Consider the following 16,595-nt stretch of genomic DNA (forward strand, 5'->3'; position numbering starts at 1 on the left):
GTAGGCTGTTTCAGACCATAACAAGGAAAAAGTCCAATTAATGGTCTGCGTAGTTGCATGCACGCTTTACTGAATTTATGTACAAACACCTATAATATTGGTTGAAATTAGCAACCACACCACGTAGGGATTATTACACATATTGGTCCTGAGCCAAGCAGACCGACCCACTGGGCATTAAAACAGCTGAAACATGTCGACCGTAGGTGTTTATGGCCATTGTACCCCTGTGGCATCTCACTGCCAAAGCACGTTCTGATTAAACAAGGTATATGGGTCCGGCAGGCAATTTGAATGCTTATCACACCGATTCACCTAGGTGTAGATCTCACACTCTGAAGAGATATTCTGTGGGCCATGCATTTATTCGCAGAACATAACCGGATTTAAAAAGATCGGTTAACCCTATATAGTGTAATTGCTTTTCTCATCAGCCCCATGGACCCTGGAAGAATGTCACATGATAAAGGAAATAGCATACTTTTTTTTTTTTTTTTTATATGGACTGGTGTCATTTATCTCCTGTTTAGGAAGCTCCGTGATAATTTCAAGAAAGGGCTTGTGGTAAGGACACAATTGATTTCCAAATGTAAGGGTTTCTTAAATTAGTGTGGGTCCGGAACAGCCACTTTTGAATATCTGAATGAGAATCCAATTATTTTTAATTGTGTATAAGATATTCTGAAGAATGTTTTTTTTTTTTCGTGCCTTTCGTTTCAGCCCAGGCAAAAAATTTCATAGCACAAGCAGAATCTTTGCAAAAAAATTTAGAAGATTGAGTTTTGTGTATTTTCCACACACATTATTTCAAACATGCCATTCTTTACTGAAATGGTTTCCGTGTCCCAGGGCTTTTGTTTAATTTATACCTCTCGTTGAGTGCGATGTCCTGTGATTATTGTGTACTCTTAAATGCTTGTAATAAATAAACATCTTAAAAAAGCTAAGCCAAGACTGAGAATTACAATGCAGCTCTTACAGTGCCATGAAGGCTTTTAGAGCGCTAAAAATGCGATTAAACAGGTTACTGTCTGTACCAGTTTTCAAAGATGTTTAATGGACTCACCCACCAAATCTGTTCCTAATTTCCTGGCATGGGAACAGGCCAACATCCGTCTTAACCATTTACCAAGAAAAATGTCGATTCTAGGAAGTGGTGACCAACATATTAAATCAGATACACATTAGGTAGATGGGAGGCCTGCTTTTCAGACCTTTGTTGCTAGGGAACCACTATTAGCAAGCAGCTGTGCCTTCGCCAGCTGCAAAATGCAATTCTGTAAATAGTATGCCCAAGAAATGTAGATTTTAAGACAAAATCAATGGAAAAAAAAAAGTTACAATCCCTCCAGTAAACCAATGAAAATTTGTCATAAAATATTTGTTTAATATGAAACAATTCAACTTGAAGTTAAAACATCCTTTATTTAATACGTTAACGTTGCCATCTGTAACTGTTCTCATTATGAGACAAACATGTGTAGTCCGCGGTGGCGCATTCGTTGTTAAACGAGGGTGAAATGAGCCGTCCAGGATTCTGCTCTTTATTGAACAGCAAGAAAGTCGATCCAGTTCAGTGGTTGCCCGGATAACTCAACACTTGGAAATAGTGTTCAATAGATTTTGTTTATAACCCCTCTGCCCCATAAGAACAGCTCATTGCTCGAGCAGGTGGATACAAAGGCAGTATTCGCTGTGTATAATACTTTTCATCCTCCTAATTTCCCCATTTCTCACCACCATGCCAAATTCTTTTACCTAAAATGGCAATATTCATAAGCTAATTTGACCATCCTAGATAGTAGCTACTTTTAAATGTCCATTCCACCCTCTTTCAGATATAGTTGTGCACTAATCTTTTTAATGGCTATGAACATTGCCCCCACCTTGCTCCCTCTCCCTGGACAAATACTCAGGTCTCTTCTGCTATTCCCACCTCTCCTCTCCGCGGACATCTATTTCACCCATCTTAGAATATAACAAAGAACAACTAGATAATATATGCGAGTTACAAGTTTCTTTTTCATCAGGCATCAACAGAACATTTCACCAGCAGCACATTAAGTTAATCGAGAAATACATTCATCACCAAGAGCAGCCAGGTTTAAATGTAACAGTGCAGCCATACTCCCATGTTCCGGTGTACAGATGAGGGTACACTTTCCCCAGGTCGGCCATTATTTCCTACGCATTGAAATATGCATACTGTCAGAAATCTGTGGTTGAAATTTTGAGCAGCAGCTCCTAGAAGAAGCCGCCAGCATGTCTTTGACAATAGGAATTTAAGCTGATAAAGTATATGTTGACTGAAACCCTTGCAATGAAATGATAGTCTTTCACAATAGAGTATATTTTTTTATCCCCCCCCCCCTTGCTTATGATTAGAAAGTGTGTGGGTGTTTATATGAGAATGGATTAGACAGGCCCCCTCGTTTCCAAAAACAATTGTGTTGGCAGCAATGATAATTTAATTTGTGTTGTGGATGTTAAAGTGATATTATTAAACATTTTAATGGTCAGAAATGTAAGGATTTCCGAAATTATATGATTTTTACTTAAGCAGTGTTCTTATTACCATAAATAGCTGCACGTTTTACAGCATAATGTTTTCCCTTATCAGATGATATTTTGCTGTCCACTTAACTCCACTAACATAACATGAGCAATTGTTGGTCATTCCAGTGTTTATTGTGTTCCTATTCTTACATGGAGTATATATTTAGTTTTTGCACGAATTGTAATTTTTTTTATAAGAGATCTTTTTTTAATTAATTTAAATACTTAGGCCATCCCTAGTTTGTGTCTTAGCCTTTCATTTAATGTTTTGGCTGATACTTTGCCAATTCTGTAAGACACTCACTGACTCTTAAAATAAAGCATTTGGTGTGAAGTGGGAGTTTCATTGGTGTTTTCCCACCTACATCCACCTTCTTTTCATTACCTCCCTATCAGAATGCCTTCAGAGTCCTGGTGCGTACTCCTCCCATGAGTATATTTTGCTGCGGTGGCCTTTCCTCTGAATTATGTTCAACTAGGCGAATCTTAATGTCCCAATTTTTAGCCAGTGTACTTGGACATCTTTTAAGTTTAACGGGAGAGGGACAGGCTCGTGAGTTAAGTAGTGCAGGCACATTTCATGTGCCCAATGGAAATGCACTCACAAACTCATTTGATCAACCCACAGTTTTCCTCGGGAGGACTGCAACATAAGGAACAGTTGAATACCGTTTCCAACAGGTCGACAAAAAGCAGATCTGATCCCTATGGCTTCAAAACGAATGCAGAGAACTGTGCTTCTTCAGAATAATTACTCCACCCTCTAGGAAAACTCTGTGCAAAGATGCCAGATCAATCAATTACTTTATTTGTCTCAGAAATTAGTGTAATGCCACAGTGGAGCAGTACACGTTCACACACTTTACAAAATTCAAGGGTACACTTTGCAAATGAAGTGTAATTTATAAAAGTTTTTGGCCATTGTGGGAGGAAAAGTTTGGAAAAATAGTTTAGTGCGGAATGCACGTTTTTGCAGACTTCTTTTTCGAAAGAATAACTAAACCATAATTGAATATTTTTGAAACCCGTATTTTGTTGGAAATCAATCCCGCAATTTGACTTTTTGTACAAGTATTTTCTCACTACCACAGGGGAGTTTTGCAAATGATTTAACAAAAAACCTTAATGTTCAATATCATGAAATTTTTAATACTGAATTTAGCCCATTACACGGTTGGTAGTTCTAATTTTCCACATTACTAGCAAGAATGACCAATTATGAGATATCCAAAATGATTTAATTACATGAATCTCATCTTCTTCACCTCACCCTGTACTACTGTTGTAAGTGGTGCTTCCAGGTCTTTGTAAATGTTTCTAGCTGATAGAAGAATGTTCAATAATGCATTAGTTTGCGGTTTCTTTTTCCGCAATTTACTTTAAATTATCCTACTGTATAACAGCTGCAAGGCTAGGAAAGAAAAAGCTGATTGCTGCTAACAAAGTTTAGTTTGATAAAACCCATCTTTTAGCCTGTTGACAATCCAATAATTTGCTGACTATGGCTGCTTATAAGGCTGAATTTTCTTAAAACTCTGGTAGTAAAAATTCTGGGCCTTTCAGCTGAAGAGCGCTGGTACAAGCTAAGGGACTTGTGATGTGATCTGAATTAAGAGACACCTTTGGCATGACCAAAAAAGCACCACCACTACTCATTTAAGACAACTATAAAACTCTCCATGCAGGTCAAAGTGCACCAGAGGTGACCACTTGGAATCAATAAGGTATTCTTATCGTCCCAGCACTATGTAAGCAGCAACTTTACAGCATCAAGTAAGGGACAAACAACTTTCACACCTCAACACTTTGTGTAACTATGGAATGATAGCTTATGTATATATCCTAAGCTATAGTGATTCTTACTACAATCAATATATTATAAAAAAATGTATTGGCATTTTATGTCGATATATTCAGTTAAAAAGTGCTTTGGTTCCAAGAGGTCAAAATGACTATATGAAGGTGACGAAGACCAAGTAGGTTGTCTATGTGACCTGCCTCATGATTATTGTCTCGGTCCTCAAAATGCAAACAGTCTAGTAAGAGTTAAAAGGATGACCGGGTTTAACTCTACCTAAAGGCTTTGTGTTCGAGAGAATCGTGTCACTTCTATCATCCGAAGTGAAGCTGCAACCCGAAAGCTGGTCTCGGATTATGTTTTTAATATTAAATATTCGCCCGTGAGGCTATAAAAGACACTTTGGAAACGTGGGTTCCTTCTCCGTGTCCCAAATGTAGAGTTGTGAAATCTTATGGCCCAAAGAGAGCTTCAGCAAGGTTTGCATTAAGCTATAACAACAGAGCAGACACTACTTTTATGTCTGAAAAGAGTTCACTATTTACGGCTACATTACTCGACTGTGGTTCCGCTTGCATTAGATTGCTTAGAGGCGCGACTAAGAAAAGCAAGGACTGTGGGGAACGTTACTGTACCTGCAACTGAGTTAGCGAGACAGGAAAGGTTTGTCTAAAGTATCTCTAAGCTGTTCGAGTGTGTGGGAAGCCTCTAGTCTTATACTGCTATCCTGCCGTTACATAGCAGAGGACTGTAGAAGAGCTATATTTCTCTAAAACACATTCACAAAGTACAGTAAGGGACTAGATAAATGCTGTCACTTCAGAATATTCACTCTGGAATAAAGTAGGAACTTGACTGTAATTTGTAAACCCCTTTTTCCTTTTCTTACAATGAAGTTGTCCCCCCTCATACAATCCTGTGATTAGACTTGCTCATCCAATCTGTAAACACCCAAGTAATCTGACTGGCCCAGCGCCTGCCTAGTAAAGGAGAATACCCTTGTACCAGGAGCAGGGGCGATAGTTTGCAGAAGCTGCCATCTTGGCTGCTGTGCCTTGCCCTGCATCTGGTTGCTGAAACATGACTACTCAGTAAGCAACTAACATCTGCCAGTGAGGCCTACAGTTATTTCACCTACAAATCTTCAGTGATTGAATTACTCGATCTACTCCATTTGCCAAGATCTATGCGGCATCCAGCTCGGTAGGTGCAACCTTGATTTCTTTACCCACTGGGTCCTGCACGAATCGATTTTAGTAAAATACTAATCAAGGCATGTGTTGTGGAAAAGAGGTTACCTTTCCACCCGCTAAGCCACTTTATGCTTTGCACGTTTATCAACCTTCTTGGTCATGTATTGCGACACGATCACCAGCCCCCTGGAGGCTTACTTGCTTCCATTTGTCTAGCACAGGGGATATGACACACCTGAGATTTCAAACCCCGCCACACGTAGAGTTCCAGAGCACCTGTATTTTTCCACATTGCGCCAATGTCGCTATTCCAATTTCATATTTGGGCTATTGCACATAAAACGCCGTCCCTCCCCAGCCCAGCACCCTGTATTGCAAGGGTTGTTTTGCCAGAGTGAGTCTTTAAAACTGAGGCCTCCTGGCACGAAGGCCCACAGAAGCAAGAGAGGTTTAGCATCATTGATTTTTTTTTTTTTTTCTTTTTCTTATCGCCTCCAACTGTCAGTCTCTCGCTGGCACTTAAAGGACGGCAGAATTGCGCTGTTACTCCTTTTATTGAGGCAGGAGTGGTGCTGAATATTAGATCTTAAAAATGTCATCATTGTATCTGCTTGATGTTCTGTTGTCAGCATCGTGGTGGGATGGTCTATATCTGTAGAATATTTCACTCTAGGCATATAGAAAGGAGCAGCAATTAAAGAAAGTGCAGTTCCAACTCCAGGAACTGGTTTTGCCACCACGAAAGCATTCTTTGCGAATGTCTCTTCCTGGTTGCCCCACCGCAGTTGGTATGAACCTCCAAACTGTCTCTCCATTGAGAAGACTTCCACAAAATCTCCTTTGGGAGGAGGCATCATCAGCTGGTTGAAAGGCTGGGCCCGTGGCCTATGTGCCTATCTCTTCTGCCTGTTCTTCTCGAGAAGAAGGGCTTATCAAAGAAAGAAAAACAATCGCCACATTTTTATTTGCTTTCTGCTTCTCCGTGTGCGGCTTCTGTCACTTTAGCTGGCATGTCAGGCTCCCAGAGGAGGAACTCATGTAGCAAGGTGTTGACGGTCTCTGGGCACTCCATCATCACCATGTGGCTACCCTCATCGATGATCTTGAGAAAGGCGATGAGAAGAATCTGGTTCAGAGAGCAGAAATAAGACAAGTCATTAGTTATTGAACCAATGTAACCGGCACAAGACCAAACCAACCCGCTTTCAAGTCATGCACCCATTGGACACTCGGGAAGCTGTTAAAAATCGAATACTTGGTCAGAGCCTCAAAACACTTTATAAGTTATACATATGGAGTAGCTACTTACACGACAATCGAGATGGTGACCAAGACATCACAAGGGTAATGGAAAGCATTATATGGATACGATTACAGTACTGCTATGTGCAACTTTATTGAGAATCCCTCTTTTGCAATATTTCAGAATCCCATCGGGGAGGGCTCTCTGCAGATTCAAAAGGAGATCTGTTCACCAATAAGTTCTTGGGCTCAGCAGTGCCCTTCGGGAGTATTGACAATTCAACTATCTCCCCTACATGATAAAAAATCATAAGTGGTGGTGTGATTACGCAGACCTGCCAGGATGAGTTTTATTTTTCAACATTTGAAATCTTCTTTTAGATTTAAAAAAAATAAATACTGCTTATTTAAACATGGTGTCTATTACTACCTATATACCCGTGTGCAAAGAGCACAGGGGAGGCACTCGAATGTTTAAACTGGCTTATCTGAATGGTCAAAAGACTCATGCCAGCGTAGGGAGGTTAAGCTTCCCAGTTTTGTATTTCTACTGATAAATGCAGACGAAAAAACATCTATTTTTCTGCCTGTCTTTAATTCTAAATATGAATAGAAACTGTAAAAAACATTGGTTTAAATGGTTGTCGTTACATCCAGGCAAGACCATTGCAGTGCAGACTGACAGCTAGGAAACTTAGAACAAGCATTTTCAATGCAATAGGTCTCGCAATTGCGAGATTTTAAGCTATTGGCATTGTAAACGATAATGCCTTTTATTTATGTGTTTTTCAAAGCAACACATAAATAAAAGGCTGTGTCATTTCTAATGCTAATAGCTCAAACTCTCGCAAATGCGAGACCACTGTAATGGTGGCATTGCCCCTTTCTTTAGATGCTGTTTGCCGTATTCAGGTTACAGTGAGCAGCGTCTAAAGAAAGGGGTACGGCCAACATTAAAGTGAAAGCCCGTATGGGGTGCTTTTACACAAAGTATAAAAATAAATAAAGAAAGCTTTTGTAACGCGGCCGTTAAAGTGAAAGCGGCCAGCGCTGTAAATTAAATAAGCGCGGCTGCTAAAGTGAAAGTGGACCGTGCCGTAAATGAAATAATTAACTAAGCGAGCCGGTATTGTTAAACCGGATCGCTCAGGAAATGAAAATCATTAAAGAAAATAGTGCTCACCGACTAGATAAAGCAGACCGTGTAACAACACAAGTAAAAAGTCCAGTTGTTATAAGAGGTTACAAATGCAGACAAGGCGGTACTAAGGCTGGACTACTAAGTCTATTCACAAATGAAAGGCAACGATTTCAAAAGGACGGAAGCCAATTGAAAAGATGGGCAGGAAATGGGCAGAGCGTCTATGCCATACCTCGAATCCAGTATGCCTCGCAGAGAAGCTCATGCGCTGCCCAGGCTCGACTTAAAAAGTCAGTCAGTTAAGGATCATAAAAAGAGGCAATGCTCCAAGGGCCAGACAAGCACAAGAAGAGGTAGGAATACAATCGATTGAAAAGCAAACAAGTAAGAGTGACAGTAAAGCCAACAATGGTAAGCAAAGGGCGGGCTGTACGTTCTCAATAGGCTTTTGGCATCCAGACACCTTGTGCTGTCTGATAGGCAACACCTTAGAAGATTAACATTTTGGGTCAAAAAGGTGTACTGCATCAAATTCATTAGAAAAATGTATTTTAAATGGAGAACATACAAAAAGAACAATTTCCTGTCATTTCCAGGTTTGTTTTATTTGTATTGAGAACTAGAAGGTATGGGACACATTAGCACAACCTTTATTCACAGCATCCTCATCTGAAAGAAGCACGTTAGTTAAAGATTCCTTACCTTAGAATTACTACCAGGCGTCAGACTGGATCTGGAAAGACCCGCGGCTCCACGCGCGCGAACTTGAAGGGTCGACTCCGAGCTTCCCTCCCCTCCCTTTCTGGGACCCAGAGCGACCCCCGCCCAGCTTCGTACTTCCTAAGAGGCGATGCATGCCATCTTTGGGCGTACCAACCCCACCGGCGCGCCTTCGGGCCTAGCGGAATCGGTTGGGGGGCATAGGTCTTCACTGCCGGCGGCTCCGGCCCCAGCGCCGCAGGCCCCTCTTTGATCCAGGCCTGGATCTGGATCGGCGCCGGTTGACCTCATTACACCTCCACATGTGCCGCTTCCGACGGCACCATTACCGTGCTCGACACCTGCCGACCAGCGTCCACCCCATCCTCCTTCCTAACGTGGACACGGAGTCGGACGCCGGGTGGAGTTTTCATGCCCCTGTTCACTCCTGGGGTCCCTTTCCAACAACACTGGCACCCAGAGGAAGACGAGGAGGACTGGGAGGGGTCAGGTGACCCTTTAACTGACCAGCTAGATGCAGAGCAGGACTGGATAGAGGAACTGGGGGATGCGAGTGGTCTTGACACTTCAACCGACCTTGGCATGTTGTCTCCTCCTATCGTGGCTACGGAGGAGGGAGCGTCCTACACTGTGGTGTTGCCAGGGATGTGGAATTCCTATAGCCCGACGCCCGGGACATATTGTTTGAGGTCAAGGGCAACAAGTTTTCATGTGTATTCTGTCCTTTGGACAAGTAGGCCCAATCCCCTACAGCACAAACCCTTTGACTGCCAGTTTACAGTATTACACTATGGATCAGGAAAGGGCAATGTCAGGTAATATTTGTGTCCATGTGTTAAATGCTGTTCAAACTTGTATTTATGGTTCATTAATGCAAAACCTTTATTATTAGGGTTATCACTAAAAGTAAATGTTGTAAGCTCGGCCTGCACTACGGACGGTGGTTCCAGTATAAATGTGTACACACTGTTTCAAAGTTTAGTAATATGAGGCTATGTATAATGCTCCCAGAATGCTCTCTGATTATATGCAAATATTTGCCGAAGCTTGAAAGCAAGAGTGATGATTCTTTGCTTTCAAAATAAAATGTTCACAAAAAAATGCAAGTAGAAAAAAAACATTTTGCTAAACTACTATAAGGTTTTAGGTACCATATCTTTGCAGCATCATTTAGTAACATGTTGATGTATACTTGTATTCCCCAAAAATATTCATAATGATAAATCAGTGCAACCAGTTTAAATACGATTATGGGAAACAAAAATAAACAAGCACTGGCAAAGCCAGTAGGTCCGAAATTGGTGGTCAGCTTTTTGGTTTTGTCAATGTGTGACTTGTTTAGGCATGGTTTTTGTAAAACCTTATCGGTGTGGGAGCTGCTGGGCCCTCACCATTCCAACAAGCATTGGCAAAAGCAAACCATTTTTTAGGTCTCAAAAAGCACACATTGCCACAACAGTTCCAGGCACTGAACCAAATAACTTTGTATGCCAATATGCTCCTTGTAAAAGAGCAGAATACTGTTGCTTACTGTGAAGCTAGCTGATCGACCGAGAGAAAAAAAAAAAGAGAGAGAGAGAGACAGAATTTTATTAAACACAAAAGGTCATGGTTAACGCCAGGCCTAATTAGAGACCCAATTATTAAAGAAAGTCTCAAAAGTGCATCCATGGTATATATCCTTGCATTAAGTGTATATATACAGTTTCCGTGAATTCATAAGAATTTACAGAAGTAGGCCAAGAATAGTACTCCTAGAAAATATTTGTGAACTGCATTTTAGCATGTGCATGTGTAGATTTGCTAGTGTGACAATCTGAATGTTTTAAGTTCACTTTTCCTCCAACCACTTTTTTCCCAACCCTGGAAGACGTTTTACGTCTGCCACTGTCAGGAGTAAATTTACAACCTTTTTGAGTACGGGAAAAGATTAGAAAATAGTTGGTGCAAACCCTTAAAACACGTAAATTAGTAGGTTTGCACAGACTCAAAAGGGCATTCCAACCCTTGAACTATTGCTTACCACTACCTTCAGCTCCAGTATGCAGACCTGCAGAAACGTAGCACCATAAGGGAATTGCTAGTATTCACCCCTACTATGGTACGAGCCCTGGCGTAATTAGAGAGGCTATATCAGAACTCTTATATAATGAGATTGCTGCCGCAATTTGTCGCAGCATTACATGGCACAAAAGGGACAAGTGGATTTTGTTACAGGACAAGAAGATTTATGAAGCAACCTGCCCCATGGACAAGTAGATATTGTATTAAATTCCACACCCCTGTGTTGCATAGAGCGGCCGAGGCTCTCAACCTCGCGCTTCCTACGGTGGCGGTTAGGACTAGCTTCAACCGGCGGCAAGCTCTTTGGAGCCCCTGCTTCTGTTTAATGAGGCCCTCACCGACGTCCTTAGGGTTAGGGTTAAGGACATCCTTTCAGGGCTCTAGTTTTGTGCACCAATGGTCAGTGTCTTGTATGGTTCTGCGTTTCTGGCGTGGTAAGTCATGTACAGCACCGACGTCAGCGCTGGAGGGCAGCGTCTAAGTAGCTACCGCGACGGCGACCACAACGCCAACGACGAACGTGGAGCCGACTGACGCCACCTTCCGACGTGCAGAGGTACTGCTGACGAAAAATCTTTCCGGATCCAGTCTGACGCCTGGGGGTAATTCTAAGGTAAAGAATCTATAACTAACTAATGTTTCTTACAGATATATTGTTACCAAAATTAAGTAACTTGTGCTTCAGTGTCATCTCTGAGACTGCAGCAAAAGTCACCCAATGCAATTATAATATGATTTGCAGCCATCTCTGGTCGTGTGGCGTAACGTAGCTTGAGCTGATGACTGTGTGCGGGAGAAAGATGATTATGGTAAATTTGTTCTGTGTGTTATGGTTGTGGCGCATCATGTCAATAATGGCTCAGTAATTGGTCATTTGTGGGAGATACAAGTCAAACAGTATGGAACAGCACAGGCTGTAAAATCCTCCATGCAGAGTTGACAATACAATGCATGCAGGCTTTAGGTAAGTGGTCTTCTTGATGCGGCCCCTTCATGTAAGTACAAATCATTGGACCGCCCCCCGAGAGTGACAACATAGTTCCTCATTATTCTATAAAATGGAGAGTTCTTCACAGTTCACACATTACAGTTATGTTGTCGCTTTTCAAAAATGCAATCAAATACAAGATAGCCAACATGCTAATTGCATCCTGCCTGGCCTCCCTAAAAGTGTGAACATATCCGCTGCGTGATCCTGTATCAGAATCTGGGGGAGTGGGGGGGGGGGTTAAGGGTTATTCTAACCCCTCCACATGCACTCTTGGACACCTACTTCCAGCCAGGACATGAGTGAAAAAAGACACTACTGATGGCCTTTCCCCGCCAAGATCAACTCTGGCTTCTCCAGTCTGAACACCTCTGCATTGGTAATAACTGTGAATGGCTCATAACATATTAATTTTTCCCAGTAGAAATTGTTTTGTTTATAAAGTGCCAGTATTGGACAATTCATTTGTGATGTATTGATGAAGTAATGTTTTTGTGGAGTGTGTGTGTGGCAGTAGTTAGTCTGTGTTGTGGTGGCGGGGTGTATCCTATGCTCATTGGGGTAGCTCAATGCCGATTGTATACCATTGTCCGTCCGGGTTCTATACGTACGAGAATTATGGGAAACCCACCTCTGCCATCCGCTGGTCTTCTTCAATGGGGACAAATTTGTCGTGCATGCCGTGGATGAGCAGCACCGGGACGGTCAGCTCTGCGTGGTACACCTCGTCGCCCTCTGGCCAGTACTGCCCACTCATCATCGCTCTCAGCACAAAGGACGACACGTTAAAGGCGTTCCCAGCCTTCAGAAGTTGCTTCTCCTTGGCACCCTGACGAGCGAAGCCAGCCCTGTGGAACAAGACACGGGTTACAAACGAAGGACTGAAGCTTTTTCTACAAGGTTCAGGTCCCCCCTGAAGAAATGTGTATTGTGTGTCCCTGATTGCAACTAATAGAGCTCCTGCAGGACCCAGTTATCACAAGGGGGGCCTTTGTTTTTAACCAGCAACATTTTGCAAATACCTTTTTTCCCTACTCTTTAAGACTGTAGAGTTGCTGAGTTTAACTTCGCATTCGACCATACAAAGGTTTTTGGCGCTATGCGAGAAAATAATTTTCAATCTAATCAAACGCGGCCACGGTGACAAATGCATGCAGACGTTTCCTCAGTATAATTATTTTGTGTCCTTTTTCTATGCACAATGGCAAATGATGCAAACTTTTTTTTTACAAGTTTACCTTTTTCAACATAAGTTGTCACGAAAGTCCAGCTATTCATGCAAATCCTAGAACACACATATTTTCTATAAAGGTTCTTGATAGTTTTGAACATCCCTAGTGATTGTGCTGGGGCTACTGCTCTGTCAACAGTCCTCTGAGGGCTGGTATTGTTTGCCACAAAGTGCATGCAAGAGAACACACGAGCATCATCGGAGCTTGGGTCTATGTGAAACAAAGTTCTCTTTGGAGGTTCGAGTTATCAGTCTGTCCAAGACTATGCTATTTGTTGTTTATATTCTTTTTTTCCACCCAAAATGTGCTTCAAATTACTTGGACGCAGTTTTAACAGTCAGTATCTGAGTCACAATAATTGGTTTGTAAATGCAATGTAGAGAATAAAAGTTCAGTGTCAACTTTGGCCCCCACCGTACAAATAGAATTGTGAAATTGTGTAACTTAATTTGTCTAATGTACTCTCCAAGTGATAGTTTTATATGTTCTTTAACTACCACTTACACAATGACTGCACTCTGCTTTAATGGTCTGACCATAGAAACACAAATTGTTCTAATCCTCGCTTACCCACTTCAGTGACCAAACAAATCTGAGATTGTGCAAAATAACTCATTGTCCATAGATATAATATTCATTCTTTAGAAAAAATCACAGACTTCTAAATAGTCTAAAGCATGACTTTGTTCAACCAACTATTTTGTCAAAAAATGTATTTCTCCGTAAATACTATAAAAGTTTTAATACATTTCTTTACAAGTAGGCATTGATTCCTTGTATGGAATACCATGGGGCAGAGGAGGACAACTGGAGTTAATTCCCAATGTGTTCATTAAACTCAGAAATCAAAAAAATAATTCTAAAAATAACTCTTAAATTTATTAAATATTAAATGCAAATGACGGAGGGATTTTATAATTTTGTTTAAAAATTTAATTACATTTAATTTGATTTGATGTACTCTAACATTTTATTAGCTCTAGGTTAGTAATAGTTTAATTAAAATAATTGTATTATTTTTATGGAAAGAAAGAAGGCCATCTGTGCCTGTGAGTGAAAAGTTACTAGTGGTAATGTTACGCTCTTAAATTTAGTCCTAATAGTCTTCAATGTCATCAACCCCTAGTTTCAGGATTGTAGTCTGGATCTCTACATTTCGGTGTAAATCTACAGTTGAAAATTTACACAGGAGTCTTTACTTTTTTTGTACAAGTCCAGGGATGGCAATATGCATCTCAAACCTTAATGGTCATACTGTCTGTTGTTCCTGTACCTCCCGTAACCCTAATACTGATAAGCCAGCTCGTGCCTAGAGCACGTTGCCCCTCAACACGCCCATGTGCAAAGTTTAAGACAAATCCCTACAACTTTGCAAGTGCACCTCCCTCCTGACTGCGACATGCCTTCTGTTGAGTAACAGGACCCATACAGCTCTGCCAGTGTGCCTCCTTTCTACATTTGCCTTGACAGTATTTAGACCCTCGCACAGCTCGACCCTTCACTGTACAATTTTACCCTGCCAACTTAAGATCACACAGCCGGTCAGTGGGTGCACATGACTCGCAGTTCAGAATTACTATCTAGTTCACCTCATGAACAGTGGCCCTTTTATCTAGGCCTCTACTCGCCATCGTCCTAGGGGCTTACGCACTCTAGTCTTCAGCTGACCCCCACACCCGTGCTCCCGTGTCCACTCTTCGCCAAGCACGGCACTAGTGAGAGGTCACTTACTTAAGAAAGCTCCAGGCTAGAAAGGGGGAGAGGCAGTGCAGCACACAGGTGGGCATGTTGAAGATGGAGCACAGGCTGGGCTCCAGCGCCGTTGGTCCTCCGCCGTTGATCATCACTACCTTGTGCACCTGGTCCGGGTACTCGTGTGCAAGAAAAGTGCAAAATGAAACCCTGTGCAAGGGAGACAAGTGAGACCAATGGTTAGGCAAGGAAGGGTGAGGGCTCTAGCAGCAGACACTATCACAGAACGAGGGGCGACCCAAGCATGACATCATTAAAATACATGTGTGTGTGTTACGCTTATCATACTGGAAGATATTCAGCAAGATACACATAGTCCCAATTGTCTGTAGGTTCTGTACTGCTAATGGAAGCAAGCTTTTGCAACATGCTTCCCTCCTATTGGCTCTTGGGTGTCTGAAAGGAGAGAGATCTCCATGAATTGATATGCCAAAGGCGAAGACCGTGCACAGTAGGGACTTGCCAACCAGTGCCACTTTGTCCGCAAGCTTTGCTATAAGGCAAAGGTTGTATGTAGTAGGTTCTTGTTCAAAGAGGTTTGTGTGTCTGGAAGGAGTGGGGTCTGCCTGAGAGGTTGTGCATAAAAACAAGACAGCACAGTAGGTAGATGGCCATCCAGGTGTGCTTGATTGCCCACAAGGGGTCTGCTATCCTCGAAGGGTTAGGTTTAGGGTGGAGGCTGTGAACAGTAGGAGCTTGGCCTCCTAATGAGGCTTTGGTGTCTGCATGGAGTGGAGCTGGCGTGACGAGAATGGTGTAGAACACTTAATAATGCTTAGACTCACACCGTGGCTTGTGTTTTGTAGGTGAAATACTCATATATTCTTGAACAATGTCTAATGTTCCATATTTTTTTACAGAACTTCTGTACAGAATATCTAAATTTGACAGAACTGCCCTGAATATCCCATCTGTTTAAAGCACAACTTGACTCCTCGATCACAACACCTTGCTCACAGAAATGTATAGGTGACTACTTTATTGAGAAGAGAAGCATTACTTTTGCTCCTACATTTTTCCAACAGCCCTCTGGTTTCATATCCAGCCTGTCTGAACCGTACCCCTGCAGCTCCTTCTTTATGTGCAGAGTGTTTCCTTGTATTTCTGAAGTGTTGTTTCGGTAAAACGTTTTCTGGTACCTATGATGTGCACAATCGAACTTTTTCACAGTGAATTACACTTGTCATCAATCAATCCAACACTACTCGTGTTTTGTACATGTAAACATGTTCTGGAATGTATGCTTCACATGATTCTACTCCGGTTGGTACTTGCTTTCTTATCTTAAATGCTGCGCTGGTTTATAGAGTAATTTGAACAGCAGTAGGTTGGATGTTGTCATCAGGATGTTACTGAACATGTCATGAGTGATGGATGTGAGGTCATAGTTAACTCAAGTATAACAGTAGAATTTCAGTCTTTTTTTGGCTTTGAAACCTCACTTTATGATTAATACTGTCACCTAACTTTTGTTTTTGTTTTGTTTTTTTCAGGGAAATGCTAGGGGTGTTATATACACAGAGAGAGAGGTTGATTAATTGATTGATTAGAGGGCATGTGGCTATTTCCTCCATAAAAGAGCAAGTGCTCATAAAAATAATCAAAGGGAGGGTACTGAGTGTGAAGCTCCTCCCACAAAACGAGACCACACTGCCACCCACTAGTTGGGATAAAACATGGCTATAGAACTGTATTTAAACAAAATTCACAAAACGGGAAAAGTATAGGATCCTGAAACTAATGACTCTGATATTAATCATTGTAGATTAAAACTCCATTCAATAATGCATCCGAAAGAATAAAATGGAACATTATTTTAGGAGCTGGGAGGCCCACATAAAGTAAGTTAACATAGGCCACAGTGGGGCCCTAGAGCGGAGCCTCACTCTACAGTTAAACTGAAAGAGGC

At 41.7% G+C, this 16,595-nt stretch overlaps 1 protein-coding gene across 1 annotated transcript in view; it reads right to left on the reverse strand.

The window, feature by feature from the left end:
* Positions 1-1,405: 1,405 nt before the first annotated feature.
* Positions 1,406-16,595, reverse strand: part of ABHD8 (abhydrolase domain containing 8) — an 80,751-nt gene continuing 65,561 nt past the window's right edge. Inside the window, exons 3-5 of the mRNA XM_085639015.1 lie at positions 14,666-14,836; positions 12,334-12,550; positions 1,406-6,673 (exon numbers count right to left, since the gene is read on the reverse strand). Coding sequence (XP_085495141.1) covers positions 6,509-6,673; positions 12,334-12,550; positions 14,666-14,836 — 553 coding nt within the window. The 3' untranslated portion in view covers positions 1,406-6,508. The remainder of the gene's footprint in view (positions 6,674-12,333; positions 12,551-14,665; positions 14,837-16,595) is intronic.

The sequence above is a fragment of the Triturus cristatus genome, chromosome 12, assembly GCF_964204655.1.
Source record: "Triturus cristatus chromosome 12, aTriCri1.1, whole genome shotgun sequence".
NCBI classification, from domain to species: Eukaryota; Metazoa; Chordata; class Amphibia; order Caudata; family Salamandridae; genus Triturus; species Triturus cristatus.